At 37.6% G+C, this 21,205-nt stretch overlaps 2 protein-coding genes across 5 annotated transcripts; one reads left to right on the forward strand and one right to left on the reverse strand.

Annotated features, from left to right (window-relative positions):
• The first annotated feature begins 206 nt into the window (after positions 1-206).
• Positions 207-10,141, forward strand: fen1 (flap structure-specific endonuclease 1). Its single transcript, XM_036564714.1, has 12 exons — positions 207-356; positions 967-1,072; positions 1,294-1,396; positions 1,498-1,600; positions 2,925-2,988; positions 3,103-3,212; positions 3,346-3,482; positions 3,917-3,983; positions 4,075-4,206; positions 4,770-4,921; positions 5,531-5,645; positions 9,858-10,141. The coding sequence occupies exons 2-12, from the start codon at positions 991-993 to the stop codon at positions 9,933-9,935; spliced, it is 1,143 nt and encodes a 380-aa protein (XP_036420607.1). The 5' UTR covers positions 207-356; positions 967-990; the 3' UTR covers positions 9,936-10,141.
• A 684-nt stretch (positions 10,142-10,825) lies between these two features.
• esco1 (establishment of sister chromatid cohesion N-acetyltransferase 1) lies at positions 10,826-21,175 on the reverse strand. 4 transcript variants are annotated; one of them, XM_036564708.1, is made up of 11 exons: positions 21,079-21,141; positions 20,799-20,858; positions 18,392-20,315; positions 17,747-17,828; positions 17,494-17,569; positions 17,245-17,338; positions 16,987-17,115; positions 15,727-15,816; positions 14,874-15,017; positions 14,439-14,623; positions 10,826-13,411 (listed from the first exon to the last, which is right to left on the reverse strand). In XM_036564708.1, the coding sequence occupies exons 3-11, from the start codon at positions 20,312-20,314 to the stop codon at positions 13,264-13,266; spliced, it is 2,871 nt and encodes a 956-aa protein (XP_036420601.1). In that variant the 5' UTR covers position 20,315; positions 20,799-20,858; positions 21,079-21,141; the 3' UTR covers positions 10,826-13,263. The 4 variants fall into 4 exon arrangements, with proteins under 4 accessions (XP_036420601.1, XP_036420600.1, XP_036420602.1 ...); XM_036564707.1 differs by lacking the exon at positions 20,799-20,858 and having other exon boundaries at positions 21,130-21,175; XM_036564709.1 differs by lacking the exon at positions 20,799-20,858 and having other exon boundaries at positions 17,245-17,335; positions 21,079-21,171.
• Between the last annotated feature and the right edge of the window lie 30 nt (positions 21,176-21,205).

Genomic DNA, 21,205 nt, shown 5'->3' on the forward strand with positions numbered 1-21,205 from the left:
CTCTTTCCAGCCCGACGAATTGCATCACAGGGGGAGCGTTTTCTGATTTGTGGGTCTGCGACAAGCTCTGATCTACAAATCATAGTGTTCCGGAAATTTTGCGTCATTGTTATGTATAGATCGTATATTGTGCACAGCGGCCGTTCGCGCTCACGTTTTCTGTTTTCATTCCTGTTAGAGAGCGAAGTAATCGATTTCGAGCAGTCGATCCGTAGTTTCCAAAGAAGTTTGGCGTTAGGCTCGATTCGTAAGGTCTCTAAAGTTAGTTTTCGCAGCGCGCGAAAGGCGCTCGTTTTCCCCGCCAACTTGAGTGAGGAAAGTGCGGTTCGTAGTGTGTGTAACGGATAATAATTTTGGTAGGTGATATCTTTTATAAGCGTTCAGCTAAATATAAACCACGTGTGCTCACTTTTAATGAACTTAGACTAAGTAGTATAAATTTGCTTGCTATGCTATAGACGGCTATTTAAGCAAATTTAAGCGTTAGGTTAACTATGGCCTATAGTGTAGTTACGTAACTAGCTGGTGTTTCAAACATATTATTAGCCATGTTTTTAATGTCAATTTAGTACAGAATCAGCTTAATATCACTCTTACCTCCTGATGAGGTGATTGATTTAGGATATCAAAACATTCTAATTGTTTTTTAAATGCTGGTAACGTTTTCTGATAGAGATTTCAATGCTGGGGACGTTAGCATTTTCTGACACGGTGATTTAGGCTATCAAAATATCCTAACTGCAGTTTTATTCAGAATACTAACGTTATCTGTAAATATGCGCTAGAGTAGGACATTTCAGCAAGGTAGCACAAGTCGTTAGCACACAGGCCTAGGCTAACTAGCTTGAATGAATGTAAACAATAAAGATACGTGAACGGTCTTTCTTAGTCTTTTGGTTATGTAGGTTAGCTATGCAAGTGAATGTATTCTGTCGCTTTAGTAATATCTGGTCTTTTCTACGTCAGCTCTCTATCTTACAACGCATCGCTATGGGAATTCACGGGCTTGCTAAGTTAATAGCTGATCAGGCGCCGTCTGCAATCAAGGAGCAAGACATTAAGAATTATTTCGGTGAGCTTTCATACCACATTCTGTTCTTTCGGTATTGTAAATTCTTGTACACAAGCTAATCATCATGTATTGCATCATTTTTAGCTGTGAGATTTGTTTCTACGCTTAAGCTAACTTGGTTTATACGTTTAAGATACCTTGTGTGATATTGCCCTTATGTTACTAGTAATCAGTGCTGTTTTTGTTCATGTCTGTCTCCGGCCTGTTGCCATCACATTTAGGACGCAAGATTGCCGTTGACGCATCTATGTGTATTTACCAGTTCCTGATTGCTGTCAGACAAGACGGCAATGTTTTACAGAATGAAGATGGAGAGACAACAAGGTATTGTTTTTTCAGCTTTAGGCTACAGTTGAGCTTTTTGGTAGGTATTGCGATATTTAAAAGAATTTTTAATACGAATGCATGTGTTTCTGCCTCCTCAGCCACCTCATGGGCATGTTCTATAGGACCATACGAATGTTGGACAGTGGCATAAAACCTGTATATGTGTTTGATGGGAAGCCCCCTCAGCTGAAGTCTGGAGAGGTAAGAAAAAGGATCTAGTTAAGGCAAATTAGTTATATTCCTTACTTGAGGTCCATGAACTAACCACATTTATCACATTTCCTTTTGTTTTTGAAAGGTCTTACCTAGGCCTTGTCTCTTGTATTTTAAAGTAGTTTGATTGTTAAAGAGCTTATAAATGAAAACGACTGATTATCACAGGTTCTAACAGGAACACAGAAGAAAATTATGCACCCAGAGTGGTTTCTTCCCAACATAGTTTAATCTTTTCTCTACTTCAGCACATTTTGATTAGCTTAGGTAATTAGCTTATGAGTAAGACCAGGGACAACACAAAACTGCAGTGGATAGCCAGGACTGAAATTGAACATACTGTTGTAGAATGATGTGCACTATATGACCGAAAGTATGTGGACACCTGGACATCACCTCTGCGTGTACTTGTTGAACATCTCATTACAAAACCATAGACATTAATATGGAGTTGCCCCAACCCCCTTTGCTGCTCTAACAATTTTCACTATTCTGGGAAGGCTTTCCAAAATCATGTGAGCATCCATGTCTGGCGCGATTCACTTCTATTCAGCCATGCAGAGCATTAGTGAGGTTGGCCACTGGTGTAGGGCATGGCAGTCAAGTTCTTTCACACTAAATTAAAAAAGTAAAACTATTTCTTTATATACTTTGCACAGGGAGTCTTCCATGCTGAAATAGGAATTGCTTTCTCCAAACTATTGCAGACTACTGAAGTTGGAAGCACACATTTCTCTTGAATGTCACTGTATACTGTAGAATCAAGATTTTCCTCCATTGGAACTAAGGTGCCCAAACAATGCCCAAACCATTTTTCCTGCTACACTAAACTTTTCAGTTGGCACTATGCATCCAGGCAGGTAGCCTTGGCATCTGGGAAATCACTCCTGAGAATGTGTTTCCACTGCTCCGGGGTCCAGTAGCGGTGTATGTTACACCACTCCACTGTTTACGGAGATGCATGGCTGTATTACTTGATGTTATGCACCTGCTAGCAGGAGGTGTGGCTGAAATTGACATACACACAAATATGGGATAGGAGGGTATCCACATTCATTTGGCTGTGTACTGTGTTTCTGATGTTTTCCTATGTGGGAGTTTTATGTCACATGATAGCATCCTAAAGCCCTTAGGTAAATCCTGAGGTATAATTGAAAGAACGGTTTTGTTTATATAGAATAGAGGCTAATGTGTAGTCAGTTGCTGGTGCAGGTAGTATGAAATGAGGCATGGTACTTTTTCTAATCTGCATACTACCTTGGCAGCTGTTTGAGCCAATGCTTTTTCGATTGTTTGATTTTTCTCTTTACAGTTAGAGAAGAGAGGTGAGAGGAGAGCGGAAGCCGAAAAGCTGCTTGCTCAGGCACAGGAAACAGGTATAACAATAGAAACTTTTAACAGAAGGAAACACATCCCTGCTTTTTGAAAATTTAATTCTAAGCAAAGTCTAATATTTAATGGTAACGACACTTTATGCTGTTGTCCTTCAGGTGAACAGGAGAACATTGATAAGTTTAGCAAACGTCTTGTGAAAGTCACCAGGCAACACAACGATGAGTGCAAAAAGCTTCTCAAATTAATGGGAGTGCCCTATATTGAGGTATTATTTTATACGTTACACACGTGTGTGTGTGTGTGTGTGTGTGTATAACAATTGCTGACTTAACTGAAAAAAAAGGTTTTTGACTTCAAAAGGCTGGAAAAAATGCTAACCAAATAAAAATCTTTTCAAGGCTCCATGTGAGGCAGAGGCCAGCTGTGCCGCCCTGGTAAAGGCAGGAAAAGTGTTTGCTACAGCAACTGAAGATATGGATGGCTTAACTTTTGGAACAAGTGTCCTATTGAGACACTTAACGGCTAGCGAGGCAAAGTATGTTGCTTTTTAGAGGCTCTTGATCAATGCAAATAAAAATTTAATGGCCAAAATCAGCCATTTTGTGCATGTTGCTTTAATGTTCACGTAATCTTGATTTAGGTTGGGACCAACCTTATGGTCGTTTGGTTAAAAAGGTATTATAGTCTCATAAAAATGTTGTTATATACATTACATTGTATTAACCTACAGTTAACATTTAACTGTCTAGTACATTTTGAATTAACTTTTATTCAGTCTTGACTAATTGTTCACATTAAATTGAGTTCTGAATATGGTACCTATACAGCTGAATATCATTTTTTGGGGTGGGTTTGTTTCTGTTTTCATACTGTGCTGGTTCTATAACCAGTAATGATGTTAAATATGTTTATAGACTGTATTAATCTATGGACTCAACTTTTGCGCTTCCCCCCCCCCTCTACTTTTAGAAAACTTCCCATCCAGGAGTTTCATTTTAGCCGCATTCTGCAGGAGATGAACCTGACACATCAACAAGTAAGAAATGAGTCCTTTTCAACAACTGCTTAGAATTATGTGATATGCCTCTTTTACACTTCAATTAATACATATATCTTCTCTTCTTCAGTTCATAGACTTGTGTATCCTACTGGGATGTGACTACTGTGGCACCATCAAAGGAATTGGACCCAAGAGAGCTATCGATCTCATCAGACAACATGGCTCTATCGAAGAGATCCTGGAGAACATTGACCAATCTGTGAGTTCTCTCCCTCACTGTACGATATTGTGTATCTGTTGATTTACCAACAAATATGGCTGCACAGTTTCCATGTCTCCTCAAGCACAGTAGCATACATGCAATACATTTTAAACACCATTATAATAATGCTAGTCTCCACATGCACCAATATGGGATTTACAATGGCTTGTTAATAAAAGCGAACTGTTACGTACTTTGTCTTTACTTTTCCACAATGGATTTAATATCACTTTTGGTGATATTCTAGTTCAAATATAGACATGTGAAGCTTGTAAAAGACATTCAAGAAACATTTTTGTCTTTCTATGTTGCAGTAATTTTGTTTATACTTTCATTTGTAATTTCACTTAATTTACTATTTAAAAAGCAATGTATTTATTATTTATACTGTTGTAATGTCAGAACTACTGCCATGCACACGTTGCAAGCCATAAAATGTAAAAATGTATTTTAACCCTAATTTTAATCTTGATTGAAAGCTCCTCCCTGTCACCATCACTGTCAGACATTAGGCTTATTTTATTCAGTCATACAGTGTATATGTGGGTAATTATATACAGAAACACCCTGCCCCAGAGGACTGGCTGTATAAGGAGGCACGAGGGCTGTTCTTGGAGCCTGAAGTGGTGGACTGCTCCATTGTGGAACTCAAGTGGTCTGAGCCTGATGAGGAGGGATTGATCCAGTTTATGTGTGCTGAGAAACAGTTCAAGTAAGCTTGGTTCAAGTTAGGGGTGGGTGATATGGGGGAAAAATTGTATTTCACAATGCAGGATACATATCACAGTATTGTGACGTACAGACAAAATGTCATGTCAAAATTCATGCTATGAATACAATGATTTTATTCAACATTTAACATACTCTGCTGCACTAAATCCAATCAAAGTGGACTAATTATGCTCTGTTCGTAATGAAGCAAGCAGTTGGTCAGTGTTTTAGTACAAACGACAATATCCTCAAATGCGTATTTTGTATCGTGATAACAAAAATGATCACGATAAAATAGTTCAAGTAAGCATGGGCACTTGCTCAGAAATGAGTGACAAACCCAGGCACTCATTTCATTCATATTACTTTGTTTCCTTAAAAAAATACTGTCAGAAAATTTATTGGTAGCATTATGGACTTGGCAGAGTCATGATAACAAAAGAAATTCCTAATAACAGTTGTAGCCATCAGTTCTGTATCCCAGTGTACATTATTGAATTGACATCTTAAGAAAAGACAATAACATCTCTGTATTTTATGTGCTGCTTTGTTGATGCTACACATTCAACGTTGTGTTTTTTTGTTTTGTTTTTTTCCTCCCCACTGTCAGTGAGGAGCGCATCCGTAATGGCTGTAAGAAGATCATGAAAAGTAGACAGGGAAGCACTCAGGGGAGACTGGATACATTCTTTACTGTGACGGGATCTCTCTCTTCGAAACGAAAGGTATGTGGGGAACTTATGAAGCTTACTGGGGGTATTGCACAAAGTAGGACTTCTAGATAACTAAAAGTGAAGATTGTCCAGTAGGAGCATAATTGGAGGTCTGTGTAAATTAAGTGGCAAAGGTAATGTGTTGATATTTGGACACGTTGAAATTTATGGCATTGCAAGACGAACTCTTGAACACTCTCATTTCAGTGCCAAGTTTAAACTCTGTACCGCCTGATAATTTTGTGACTACTAGCATAGAGGGCCAACAAAATGATTATTAGAAATGTGCTGCAATAGCCATAGTTATGATTAGTGATGAAACGGTTATTGGTTTCACTGTAAACCACAGTAAAATTCCAGATGTTTAGTACTACCATTTCAAATTTTTATTATCATTAAAACTGTAGCTCATTATCACACTTCGTGTGGTAGCTGAAGTCAGCTTCTTATTTGACAGCTTCAAAATGTGCATAGTGCTGCTAATTTTATTTGTGGGTTTCAGTATAAAAATTGATGAAATAATTTCAGTTTTTGTATCAGCAGTTTTTGAACATTTTAGCACATTTTAACAATACCACGATAATACTGATAACTGATAAATTTGGTCTCTATAATTGTGATATAAAATTTTCATACCATTTCATCTCTAGTTAACTGAATGAATGAGTGAATGAATGAATGAATGAATGAAACTGTATGTCAGCATGATCTACAAATCTAATTCCAAAAAAATTGGGAAAGTGTGAAATGCTAATAAAAAATTCAAGGCAGTGATAAGTAAATTCTGTTTGAACTGTATTAAATAAACCTGTACAAAATATTTTTTTTTTTACCTTTTGAACTTTTTTAAAAAATATATTCTCATTTCAAATTTGTTGCCTGCAAAACGTTCCAAAAAACTTCTGTTACTTCACCTTTCATTTTAACAACATTTAATAAACGTTTTAGAACTGAAGACACAGACTGGTCCAGTTTTAAAAGCAAGTCTTCAGCCATGCAATTGAACAGGGCCTTTGTTTTAGTATTTTCAGCTAAATAAGACACATTTTCAATGGGAGACAGTAGTTGGACTACAGGCTGGCAAGTCTAGCACCCATACTCTTGGTTACGCAGCCATGCTGTTGTAACACATGCAGAATGTGGCTTGGTTTTGTCATGTTGAGAAAAGCATGGGCTTCCCTGAAAAAGACAGCATCTAGAAGGCAGCATATGTTGCTCCAAAATGTGTTCATTAGTGGTGCTTCCCCAGACCATGACAGACTGGCTTTTGAACTTTACACTAGTTACAATTTGGATGGTCCTTTTTTTGGCCCAGAAAACATGGTAACTGTTATTTCCATAAACAGTCTAAAAGGAGCTCTTCAGACCACACTACATATTTCCACTTTGCATCCATTTCAGACAAGCTCGAGCCCAGTGAACTTCTGTGCATAGTACAGTCTTAACTTGCATTTGTAGGTGAAGCAATGGATGGTGTTGATTGACAACAGTTTGTTTTTCTCTCCAAGCCTGTGTGGTGATATCCATCACAGAAGTGTGGCCTTTTAGTTCAGTGCCATCTGAGGGGTTGAAGGTTACAGGCATTCATTTGTGGATTTGACCTTTTCCTTCACTGAGTTTTCTCTGGATTCTCAGAATTTTGTTTTTCGAATGATATTATGCACTGTAGAGGGTGAAATACCTAAAATCTCTGATATGTCTGACTGATGAATGTTATTTTAATCTGTTGGATTTTTTAGATGATGTGTTTTTTGCAAAGTGGCAAGCCCCAACCAATCCTTGCACAAAAAGGACGACCTTTCCTGGATGCTCCTTATTGTATCCCAGCATAATTGCATCACCAGTTTAAGATTTTTTTAATATGTTGCAGGCACCAATCTCAGAATGAGCATATATTTACAAAAAAAACAAAACAATGAAGTTTATAAGGTAGAACATTACTGTTTTTGTTACAATACAGGTCAAAGTCAATTTATAAATCACTGCTTTCTGTTTTTATTTGCATTTTTTATACGGTCTCAAATTTTTTGGAATTGAATTTGTAGCTGCAGAATCTAATGATTTGTGTGGAAGCCTAGCTGCTTGAGGATCTCTGTTCAGTCGCACTGATGTCTTGGCAGAGTTGAGGCAAGTTTTTGCTTTCCTCGATACCAGATTAGCTTTTGTACTGTGCAGTGGTTCCCATGTTACCAGTCAAAATTACATCTTTCGGCCAGTGAGATTAACCTATATTAAGATTCTGTGAACACCATTAGTGAAAATCCCACCCAAAAAGCACTAGTATTTATAAGCAGCTCATTTTACATTACAATGAACAGATGCCTCTATAATGAGGTAAATCACCTTATTTTTGTTTCATTGGTTTCATGCATCTATAATGTCACCAGTACATATTAGAATTCCAAATAACCAGAAATGCATCTAAGCTCAAAAATTGGCAGGCGCAGGTGTGTGTGTGTGTGTGTGTGTGTGTGTAATAGATAGATAGATACTGTAATGTAAGTCAAGTCAAGTCAGCTTTATTGTTAATACTACAATGTGTACAGGACATACAGAGTATTGAAATTGTGTTACTCTCAGACCCCATGGTGTAGCAATAACATTAAATAGACAGTAAACAGGAAAAGTGTGAATTTAAATAGACACTAAAAAACACCTAAACACTAATCGTAAAAATAAACACTAATTGTAGAAAAGTATAATAATAAAAAATAATACAGATATAGAAGGTCCTGAAATTAACACTAAAGTGACATAAGGCACATACAGATTGAGGTCTGTGGGTATAAATAGTGCAAATATAAACAGTAGTGCAATTAGAATGAGCTTATGGAGCTGTTAAAGTGATGAGTGCATAACAGAAAGTGATGGGTGCGTAACAGTCCCTGAGAATGTCAGAGGTCAGTAAATAATGTTGGCTACAATATAATAATACAACACACCATACAATGCAATGTTTTTTTTTGTAGTTGGGCAGATGATGACATAACTTGATAGTATATCTGGTTTACCAGCAGTAAAGCGGCAGGTCAGGTCATGCCTGTTTGACCGAGCAATCACAGTTAATTTAGTTTTGTGTTAAACCCATGAAGTGACAGATTTAGCCAAACCTGTGTTAAACTGTTACTTAATGTGTGATTTTATAGTCCTCATGAGTTTCTGCTGTTTCAGTTTAAGAAATATAAAAATGAGAAATGACAATTAAAATCTGGCAGTTTACAACTGACAGTCGGTCAGTAAAGCACTGTATAACTAAAACTATTCTGGCCTGTTTAATTTTTTTTTCCCAGAAAGCTCCTTGTCAAATGCTCTCCTCACTTCATTAACCCTTGTGTTATTTTCAAATTTACTCACAGATTTTATCTTTGGGGTCAGTTTTCCCCCTAGAAATATTGAAGTTCTTGTGGGAATTATCTTTCCCCCTCCCTGTGTCATGTAAACTATTATTGGTTCTTGCACTACTACACAGATGGTTGTATTAGGTTCAGTCAGGATGTTTTTTGAAGATTATAAAATTGCATATTATAGTGACCTTAATATCAGATTTCTTACGTATTATACAGCTAAAACAATCTGGAGTCCTGGAGACTCCAAAGAACACTGATGCATGCAAAATGTGTATAGGACATTGACAACATAGTAATTAGTTTATCCTGTTTTTCCAGTTGTCCCACTGAAATTAGGGAAAGGTATTAAATATAATGCAAACTAAATTTTAGTTAAAGTCATTTAGTTAAAGATGTTAAACATTAAATGGCCTCAAACTGACCCCAAAGATAACAGGAGGGTTAAGGAGATGTGGGCCTGTTGACAGCTCCAAATCAACTACTCTTGGTATTGCTTCAAGAAATTCATTTCATGTTTGGGTGTTGCGCTTACCAGTTTCTTAAACATGTGAGTAGTTTGACTGGCTGAGATCAACATTTATAACCAAACCCTCTAATTTATATTCCATTACCCCCAGTCTGATGAATGCATCTGCACAAAATTACAAAATTGCACGTGTCTGAGACACATGGTGTACATTGCCTATTCGAAAAAAGGTGTTATTGTAGCCCCTGCATATTAAGGCTGTATTGGATAGGGACTGTTTGCCACAGTTCCTCCAGAAGTCAAAACATTGTTTCTTTATGATTCTACTACCACATTTCTACAGATTAAAATGGAAAAAAATCATTAAAACACTTTTTTTAATTTTTTTTATTCTTTCTCATGTAAATTTAGGAGCCAGAAGTGAAGGGATCAGCCAAGAAGAAACAGAAGACAAGTTCAACACCAGGCAAATTCAAGAAGGGCAAATGAAAAAAATAGAATGTAAAAGGTTGTTGGGACATAAACAGTAGCTGTAGGACTTGCTCTCATAAATACTCCTTGTGATGCTCCTTGCAGCTTTTTCATATTGAAAAAGTGAGGCTGGGAACAACACAATGCTCCAAACGTATTTTAATAAACTTGAATGTCTTTTTTTTGTTCGTCTCAAATAAAATAAAGAAAAAAAAACAATTTAATCATTTCAGTATTTTATATGCATATTAGAAATAAAAAATATAGAGTATTTGAAACATTAAGAAAGTGTTCCCTTCTTGAAATAGTGACGGGAAAATAAGTGAGGAAAGCTTTGACCTCAACAGCCACTCAGAATAGAAACACACTACCAGTAAACTGAAAATCACTTTGGGAAGTGTTCGTCAGTAATGATCACTCAGTAGAGGGAAGGGGACACATCACATAATATGTACACTTAGTACAGTGTTCCTGAGCTGGAGGGAGAGACAGGTAAGTGAAAATCGTAGTATTACATAAAAATTAATTCATAATGCTATTCCTAACAAATGTCTGGTGGAATGAATCTAACGGTTCCCATTGTTAGCTGGGCTAACTGGTCACTTTAGGAACGCAAGAACAAAGCCTACAACTATAAGATACTACAGTTTAAAGGAAAAATTAGTTTAAATGTGACAGTACCATTACCATCCAAGATTTTAGTCAGATCAGAAATTGTAATGTGAGATCTTGCCTCTTTTGGAAAAACAATCACACCCCTCGTGCCACCTGCTCCACTAAGACTGCCAATAAGAGCAGTGGTCAGTAGCATACAAAACCAACACCCCAAGACCTTTTCACAAAAAAGTAAATGGAGTGACTTTTTATATACTCTGCTGTTGTCTCTCAAAGAGCACAGGAAACTGTGACATTGGAAAAGCCCCCTTTAATGCAATATCATGATTTCCCTGATTTTGGACATTGTGCACTCATCACTGAGTCTTCTGTAGTATTTGATGAGAGAACATACAGCAAAAGCTTTGCAGTAAAACACCTTTATACAATATATAGCCTTAGGGCCCATTATAACATACAAGGTTCCCAGAGCTTTTGGAAGCAAGACAGCTGCTACACTTCTCTACCTTCTCTCTTTATACACCAAACCTACCTTATCTTAGTAGCCATGGAGCTCAGTTTTGGTCTCAGCTGATCCAGACTGATTTATGAATTATGAGTTATATTTATGGTTTGAATGGAGACTTTTTTCTGGCAAGTAATGCAAAATCAGGGATGACCACCCAAGAATTCATTAGGACTCATGAGTTAATAAATTGCACTATGAATGGTTAGTTACTTAAATTAAATGCTGTTCACAAATTGCGTGTAGGAAAAATATTTATTTCTTGACTTTTTAAAAACAAATTTAGCTTGAAGGGAAAAGATCAAACTAACAAACAACAGTGACATTTTTCATACACCCTTCCACTCTTCCCAACGTTTAAACACCTTTGCCAATAATTCTAGAGGGCGCTGTGCGTTTCATTTCTTTGTAAACAAGTGCATGGTAATGTAGTCCCAGTATTGTTTCGTTAGCTTGCAGTATCTCTCATGAGCTCTATTTTTCATCTTCTTTATTTGTGGCCAATATATTTTGTTTCAAGTGTGCTACATCTTTAATTGATCCTAGACATGCAGCTTTTTATTTACTGTTTTGTTCGTGGTAAAAGTGTCGTAGACGCTGATCCCCCACTGGAAAAGCTAACTTGATCTGCTAAGGCACTATTTTTGTAAGTGAAAATTGCGTTCTGTTCTCAGCAATTCTTCTGCATTGTATGGCTGAGTATCCGCAAGACTCAGCCATGCTCTCACTGACTAGAAAATGATGGCATGATTTCTCTCTTATTGTTAACACAGAAATGCTCATTAAATTAATCCACTGGTTCACAAAGCAGTTCTCTCTTCAATCATGCTGAGCCTTCCTATGTTGTTTTCGTGTCAAAAAAGACAACGGAGATGGTCCTGTGATGCTGAAAATATGGCACTGAGCTGCTGAAAGTCCTTTCAAATATTCTTTTCCATCAGCATCTTTGAGAAAGCTTTTCAATAATAAACATGATCAAAATACTTCGGCAAAGACACAGCTTGTTCAGGAGAAAATTAATATAATTAAAATACACTGACATATAAAACCAATCATAATCTACAAATATTAAAAATGAAACGGGGGTGCTGAGACGATGTGACTGGCTTGACTGCTGACAACCAAAAAAGAGCTGTATTTAAGTGTCAGCTTGCACTCTACTTCAATACAAGAGACAACTGTGAAATAGTCAGCATAAAATGATTTCTATTGCTGTCAATGCCATGCATATAAATCTCAGTAAAGTCCAAAGTGAATACACTGCATAAGGAAAACAGGCTCTGAAAACCACTGAAATAATGTTGAAATGATATTAAAGGGAGAACCAAACTTAAGGACCAAATGTACTAAAGCATTTAGCATGTGTAAAAAATGTTATGCTGGTGCAACATACCTAAGCATGTCAATAATTGCTTCAAGGCATTTGTCATTTTTCCAAATAGTCATGTAACATAATACTTAAGTTTCATTTGCAAACACTTTTAACAGATGCTTAAATGCTTGGATAAATCTAGCCCCAAAAGACAAATTATATTTTTCAACCTGAGATTAAAAAGAAGTTTTCTGTTGTAAGGGTGCCTCGAGAGGGAGACATTGCTTGCAGTAGTAAAGTTCATGTATTTTTCCCCCTGTGTTCAAAGAGGACAAGCAAACACTGATTTCATAACTGTGCTCTAGACATGATGGCTTCTGCTAGACATGGAAAGTCCTAAGATAGGCTTCAAACTAAACCTGAGAGAACAGCATACATGTCTTTCACCAAACAAAGCAATAGCTATATGCTACTGTGAAGTGTTATTCAATGCAAATTTCCAAGTCAATTGGTCTTGCTGGGGTTGATGTGATAATTGCATAAATGCATTTTCTGCCTTCTGAAGAGAGGATACAATTCTCAATTATTTAAAACAATAAAATGAACTTACATAGCACATCATACTACTGATCTAGGATTAGTTCCTCCTCTCTCTGTACGACTATATCCATTTGGATATGAAAAGAAAGAACTGATCTTAGATCAACAGTCTTATTTATAAGAAGTTAAAGAGGGGTCCATTTCTCTTAACAGTAAAAGCCTGTAAAATCATCCTAGGGTGCAGCTCTTTTTTCACCTTTTTGGCTCCATTTGACGTTTGGATTTAATACTGGCATGATTGAAACCATTCTTCTTAAACTTGATATATTTCGAGGGGACTCTTAAGGGAGTGTTTTGTCTGTCTGTGGCGGTTGTCAGGTCGAGCGTGTCCCACTGACGAAGTTATATACCAGAAACTGTGAGGTGCCACAGTAATGAGTGGCAAAAAGTTTGCCATCTGGCGTGGGGTCGGAGAAAGCAATCTCATCTTTGCTCAAATGCGACCCATAGATGAAATTATTCCTGAAATGGTAAGGGGGAAAAGGAGTTAGTTGAAGGCCATGCAATACAAAAGAAAGAATGTTCTATTATTTCTCTACTAGCAGCTATTATACTAGGAGTTAAATGACCTCAAAAAAGTCAGTAGGTTCAGGCTAATGACGTGCATTATCCAGTGGCTTATTATCTAGTACATAACAAATTCCATTAAAGAGACACAGCATTGCAGTCATAAATCTACACGAGATTTGTTCATGCAAAATCTGTCAGATTTTACAGATTAAAGTGTCAAAGTTCAGTTCTGTATCCCTCTTTGAAAGTGTGTAATATCCTTCCTGTCAGGAGGCTGGTTGAGCAAGATAGTTAACACTTTTGTGCTATCCAGAGGCCAATTTTGACATTTCACTCTATCTGGACTACTCTGCGTAATGGTACTTAATCTGTGACCTTAATTTATTTTCACAACTAGGATAAAGGGAAAAAAATATTCAGTGCAGTACTAGAATAAAAGAACAAAAATACAATACTTCAGCTTATTTTACGTTAAATTACATTAAATTACATATTCATCAATAATCAAACGATTATGCATGGTGTACTCTGCTGTTAACAACTCAATTATTAATAATTTCTCTATGTATAAACAAATTAAAACAAGAGCTACAACATTAATAGAATCTTTTAATCTCAAACTACAGGCTAATTCCAAGGGTATTTATTATTAGTCCAGACAAATCTGCAGTCAAATGAGTGCAATGCAGCACAAAAAAGACAGTTACTGCTTACTAAACAGTCTATGCAAGTATGTAGCCATTAGCCAGTCCAGCCAAAGAAGGATTGCACCAGTCTCTTATGTCACAAGAGCCTTCCTTGGAAAGTATCTATGTACTGAATTTTGGCACATGACATTAAGTGCCTTTGCAAACACACTTGCAGGGATTAACCAAGTAAGCCCAAACCATGCTAACTCTGAGAGGACAATCCACTAAAACTCCTGCTGTTATGTCATGATTACTTCTATCTGACAAAAGTTGTAATACTTTGAGTTTACCTGAGGCACTCAATCATTCGTGAGGCAATGCCTCTCCGCCTCATCATGCTGAAGACCCAAATGCGACTGATCCCGCAGACAGCTGGCTCTGGAATGGTAGAGCAACACCAGGCCCTCTGCCGCTCAAACATAACCTTCTCACCTTCAGAGCCCTCCGGCACTGGCTCTTCTATCACCCTGTAGCCCTACGCATGTAAATCAATAATAAAGAATTACATTATATTATAAAAGACTAAAATTAACATAAGAAAAAAAAAATCTTCATTTTATGTGTGCTGCTGAAAATGAACGTTATAGCCAACAAAATAAATCAGTAGCTCTTATAGTACTACATAAAATCATTCAAGTATAAAAAGATATTTTTAACCTTTCAAGCAATGCCTCAGAATAAACTAACTAACTAATTAATTAATTAATTTAAAAAATCCAGCTGACCTCCTGAATGTGCTCAGCAATGAGGCACCCAGCCACCTTCTTGTCATTTGAAATGAAGAGGAAGGTCTTGGTCTGCGATGGTACCTTTGTCTGCACATGCTGAAAGCCCAAGTCATTGTCCACTATTTCTCTAATCTCCTCCACCTCAAAGCAAATAGAAACAAAAATTAAACAGGTACAAGGGAAAGAACAACAGAGGACAACAGAACCTAATTTATTGAAGCTGTTACTTAGCACCAGATATTTTACTAGTAACACAATTAGCAAATGAACAAGGACTTTTTAGCGATACACAATAATATTGAAATCATATTGGTATTATCGGCATCAGAATGATGTTTAGATTTGACTGGTATTTAGATTTTAAACCAATATCTGATGATGCATTTATTGCACTCTTGAAGAGCACAAAGGTTAAATAACTAGACCAAAAAATGTAAAATTCATTAATTTTACTGCATTTGTAAATCTATAGAAAGTGTTATTTATCCATAATTCTAATCCAAGTAGTTTTAGTCTCCATTTCTACATTTTAAATATGCATCAGCACTGGCAGATATGTAATTTTTTTTTTTAAAATCCCAAAATTCCATATTGGTGCATCCCTGGACTTTTTCTCCATGAGCCTGCACCGGTGATGTTCATTTTAACATGCAGTATATCACTGCTGTTGTAAACAAAACAAACAAACAAAAAAATAAATAAATAAAAATAATAATAATAATCTATTTCCGAAATGGCAACTTCACTGGAAAAAAAATTCTTAACTTTTAACGTAAAGTTACAGTAATGAGATTTTACTCCAAGTCACTTTTAAGCATCAATTTATTCATCATTTTTGGGTGAGTAGTACCTTTTTCAGTGCGTACTTGGGGTCATCTGGCAGGACAAGTATAATCTTGCCATCTGGGTACTCCCCTAAAATCCTCTCTTTCTTCCATCCCTGTAACAGATTTGAAGTAGGAATGGGTGTTATGGCAAAAATACAATATCATAATAACACATTTTCATGATACAAAATATGCACCACAATATTTAGTGTTCTTTAAGTACTCACAATAAAACAGTCATATTGCCCATAGCAAATTGTGTGCAAAAACAATGGGGAGCTAATATGGCTAATATGGAAGGTAACTCCAACATACAAACACAACCTAAATTAAGGATTAGCTTTCCCAAACTATCAGTGAACAAATAAAATTCTTAACATAATTCTTAACATGTATGTATATAACTTCATGCACAAATGTTACTTTATGTCCAGAAAATGTGTCCTGTTCAAATACTACTTTAAGTAATATTACCATGAACATCATAAACAGTTCACATGGGATGAGAGATGTTTAAATTACAAAGATGAAAGTGTGCATCAAATAAAGTTCCATGCATGATAGGACATGTCCTCAGCAGAATCTAACAATTATTGTAATCAAAACTGCCACACAAAATCAAATGTTTGGCATCACACACTTGGGAAAGGCCAGTTCTTATTGGCTCAATTTGGACTGCGGAGAATACAAGTAACAACTGCCTACATACTTGAAAACCTCAAAGGCTCTTTTTATTATTTATTGTATCCTGAAATACAGAGCAGCATTAGATAAGCGATGTTTTTATCCAGTTAGTTGTATATACACTCATACTGATTTTTTCACACGTGGATGATTTAAGCCTGCAGGCTGCTGAATAACTAAAACACACCCAGTTTACAATACAACTGTCAGCAGCTACCATTTTTTGTTGGCATGCCACCAGGCTTGGAAACTCTGGGCTCACTGAAAAATCTGACTTTCCCCACTAGTAACTATGACACTGTGGTGGTGTTAAAGCGTGCTTATCTTGTAATCAGATATTTCAGACACGACCTGAAGGCAGCATAACCTATAATTATTTCTACACTTCGTTTTGTAATATTTAAAATCCGCTGTAATCTTTATAAAGGAATGTGTCGTCAGTAACAAGTTGCTGACAGGGCAGATTCAGATGGGACTAAAATAACAGAGATCCTCTAGTAGGTACCTACTTACTGCACCTCCCCATGGAAAACTAATGTCTCCCAATAAAAACTTTAGAGAACAGCTGTAATTTCCAGCAAGTTAAACAAAAATCATACCACATATTTGACAGCACTGATGAACTGGTTGTGGAAGAGCAGGTGCTGGGCCTCATCTTCTGTGGAAGGCGAGTACAGCATCCCACACACATTACAAGTCACTGCTCCAAACGCACTCTGACTTTTGTCCTGCATTGTGAAAGGTACATGTACACACACACACACACACACACACACACACACATGTATATATAATGCTCACAAAAACTAATTTATACTTCTGTTTGTCTTGGGAGTACGTTGTGAAATTATACTCACAGTGCTGGTTTGCTCTCCTTCTGTACTTGCTGTCTTAACATTGTTCTTACACTCTTTCTGAAGCTCTGCGTCTGACCCCGTGCCACAGCTACTGCTTAAATTAAAATACAAACGCATTGCATAAAAACACAGCTCTGACACACAGCTACAATATTTTTATTGTACACACACACACACAAATATATATATATATATATATATATATATATATATATATATATATATATATATATATATAAAATCCATTACCTGTTTGCATGTTGTGAATTTTCTATTGATGTCTTATGAGTATGTTCTTGCAGGGTGGAGGATTTCAGCATGCTGGCTGGAGATATTATTCAAGAGTGAACATTATTAACAAAAAATATATATATCTATATATAACTGGTCTTAACAATTTTTGTCTCAAAAATCTGTTGAGCACACAACTGGGACAGAAAGATCAAAGTCTTTTAAGAAGGCTCAAACTTCAACAATTTCAACCCCAGACACTGAAACTTACCTGCAGGGGCTGGGACGCCTGCATGTTTTGACAAAGGTTTAGAGATATCTTCAGCTATCGCTAAGGGACGTGTAGTTCTACCCTGTGAGGTAATGATAAACAAAATTCACTGGTGACATGTCATGTGGAACAAATGTGCTAAATTGTTCATGTTTTTTTTCCAGATTTCTGCTTTTGCTACTTAAGTTAAACGCTATTAGGTTAATATGGCTACCAATTTAATTTGTACTTGTTCAGTACACAACTTCAAGAATAACATTTGTGACAGACAGTCTACTTCACAATGTTTTTGTTACGGTTGCGTGATATGGACAAAATACTAGCATCATGATTATACTGCTACATGTTACAAGTGATAAATATGTTGCAAGGCATATCATCCTAAGTAAACTCATCTGGAACTGTGATTAGTTAAGATATTCACAGCATACAGTGTAAAAAAAAAATAAATAAAAAAAAGCACTCTGATCAAACAGCTCATTATGCATACTGGAGCCTTCTGCAATGTCAGTATAGCAAAGGCCAATACTGTGAGAATGATTAACAATCTATTGTGCAGCCCTACAACAGATGAATGACAAAAATATGGAAGCAGTGAATACATGGTCCAACACATGAGATGGGTACTTCTGTTGATGTGTTTACCTCCTGTTTGGTAGCAGCTGGCTTGCTAGTCTCTTCCTCTGGTTCATCCAGTTCAAAGTCATCTGGTGAGTACTTTGGTTTGGGGTTGTACGACTTATACTCTACAGCAGGCTTAGGCTTTGAACTGGTAATACCGTTGGGCATGGGCGGTGCCATAGCAGGAAGAACCCTCCTGCGTTCACTTGACCCCACCTTGGAAACACTCTCTGGGGTACACGGCAGAGGAGTAGGAGAGCTAACATCACTGGTTGGTACAGAATCAGGTAACAAAGGCTGTGTGGAGTCTTCTGCACTGTCTTGACTGGCCTGGTCGGACTTGAGCTTCTTAACGCGGGTCCATGTCAGCTTGTCTCGCTGTAGCTCCACCTGCCGCAGTCTCTGGAAACGGGACAGCTTCTTTTTCTCTTGGGTTTTGAGGGGAACAGACACTTGACTGAGGAAGAACCGTTTCTTGGGTGGGTTCTCTCGTACCTTGTTTTCAGAGGTACTGTCTGTTGGGGTTTCAAGGGGTGGCAGGTCACTGGAAACAGTGGGAACTGACGCATCCTCCACTTCGCTTTTGGTCTGGCTGTTGTCATCAGACTGAGCCCCTTCTTCTTTCATCTCTTCTGCTGCTGCTGCGTCAGATGCAATGTCATCTGCAATTTCCTCACACAGAGCCAAGAGGTTGAGCTGCTTGGGGGGCGGTCTCTTAGCAGCAGCTGCCCTCTCCTCAGCCAGTGCTGCCAGGCGGGCCTTGGTTCTGGCCTGAGGATTCATCGCTTGCTTTTTTGGAGGTTCAGCGCTGGCCCGTGCAGGGGAACCTTGTGTGGATTCTTTTGTGCCGTCCTGCGGCAATGAAGGGGTAGAAGTGTTCTCCTTGCACACCACAGCTTTGCTGGTTTCTTTTAGTGCAATCGACTCCTGCAGGTCCTGGGGTGGTTGGTGGTTACTGTCTGAGGCACCAAGGTCACTGACTACTTCCTCCACCGTTTCAATCTCAACCACACAGTGTTCAATTTCAATATCATCCAGCTTCAGACAGGTCTCTGAAGTCAGAGAGCAGTCTGGAGTACAAGAGATTTCTGTATTCTGAACAGCTTCCTGCAGAGAACACGTATTCACCACCTCTACCTCATCCATATCAGAGATATTTTTACCATTAAAGCTAGTCTCTTGAATAACTTTAAAAAGTGCTTGTAGAGGTGGTGGAGACTTTCTCATCACACTTACCTTGGCATCTAAAGTTACAGTGATTTTCTCAATGGGGTCAGGGGACAGTTCTTTTTGTTCATCAAGTGATATTTTGCTTGCCGTTTTAGTCTCAGAGGCTTGACTCTCTTGCATCACTGAATGACACAAGGCAGGACCTTGGTCATTCAGACCAGTGATTCCTGCAACTCTGTTTCTGTCTGGCATTGTTATCTCTTCACTTTGTAAATCAGAAGGTCGACCATAACTGTGCTCTATTAGCACAGGGTACTGGGCTGCGGAGAGTGTACTAACTTTTTCTGAAGGAGGAGATGGACATTTACCTCTCTTCACTCTTCTAGAGTATTTCTTACTTCCTTTTTTCAGGACAGGCAAATTTGGACACAATTTGTCTCCAGGTATCTCAGAAACTTTAGCAGCAGATTTGGAGCTCACTTCTTTTGGTGCAGCAGATGTATTTGATACTTTCTGCTTTTGCCTACCAGTCAGTTTCTTTGGGGCTGTTTTCAGTCTAGAGGACCGACGAGGTTCCTTCTCTTCCCTCAGCTTCAACAGGGACTTTTTCTTTTTAGACTGAACCAAACCTTTCCTCTGTGGCACTCCTGCCCTTAAAGACCTCTGTGTCATCTGAGTCATTTGACTAGATTTATCAGATGCTGCCGGACTCTGATCCACCCTTTTCTTCTTAACTTGAGGTTCAGTAGATTGCATTTTTCTTTTGGAAAATGGCATTCTAAATAAGAAAAATACAGAAATACATTAATAAACGAGCATATGTTTGATTTTTACATTTTCTTGCCATCACTGGTTAACTGACATTGGTATAGCAAGAGAAAGAAAGCACACATGCACAACAAACCAATAATAACAATATATATTTTTTGCATTCTGTGTAATAATATAAAATCACACAAAATGTCAAGACCAACATCTTGTAAACAGTTACATTTTAGCAGGCTATAACTAGGTCAAAGAGGATTGTGGTGGCAATTTTTACTTTTTTGATAAGCACAAACAATAGTTACATAACGAGACAGACATAACAAGAGGAAATCAGCGTGGGGACTAACTTTTAACTAACTGAAGAAAATACTAAGCTAAAACAGGCAGGCAAACTGTACATAATCCAAAAAAGACTTGGCTAGTAGCTAACCTTTCCATCAGAATAAAAAGCAAACATGAAGAGGACTGTTTTTCAAGGTGAAAGGAAGCTTACTTCGATTGCACAAAGCCAGTTTCTCGTTAGTTTATAAAGTGTTTTGCTCCACAAGGTCTCCTGCCCAAAGCAAAAGCAAGTTTTATACGTTTATGGGTCTGAAGCGTCCAACGTCGATGGAGATGAGAAAATGTAGTTAGCCAAGTGGCTAACACGCAAATAGCTATTCGAAGGAGAGAGCTTAATTCGAAAATCCCTGCGTGTAATTCAGTGAATTTCTGAAAGATGAATTACACGAATCTCAAACAAACCAGAACAACACGTGTCGCCTAAAACTTACTTATGTGTCTTGGTTCTCAAAAACAGCTGTTCTGCGCTGTGTTAAGTTTACCTTCTCTTCCGGAGCTTCTGTTTTCTTCGTCATCTTCGGCGTGTTTCAGGTTGTGTGAATAATCGCCACCTACTGG

The sequence above is a fragment of the Colossoma macropomum genome, unplaced genomic scaffold (genome assembly GCF_904425465.1).
Source record: "Colossoma macropomum unplaced genomic scaffold, Colossoma_macropomum, whole genome shotgun sequence".
Taxonomy (NCBI): Eukaryota; Metazoa; Chordata; class Actinopteri; order Characiformes; family Serrasalmidae; genus Colossoma; species Colossoma macropomum.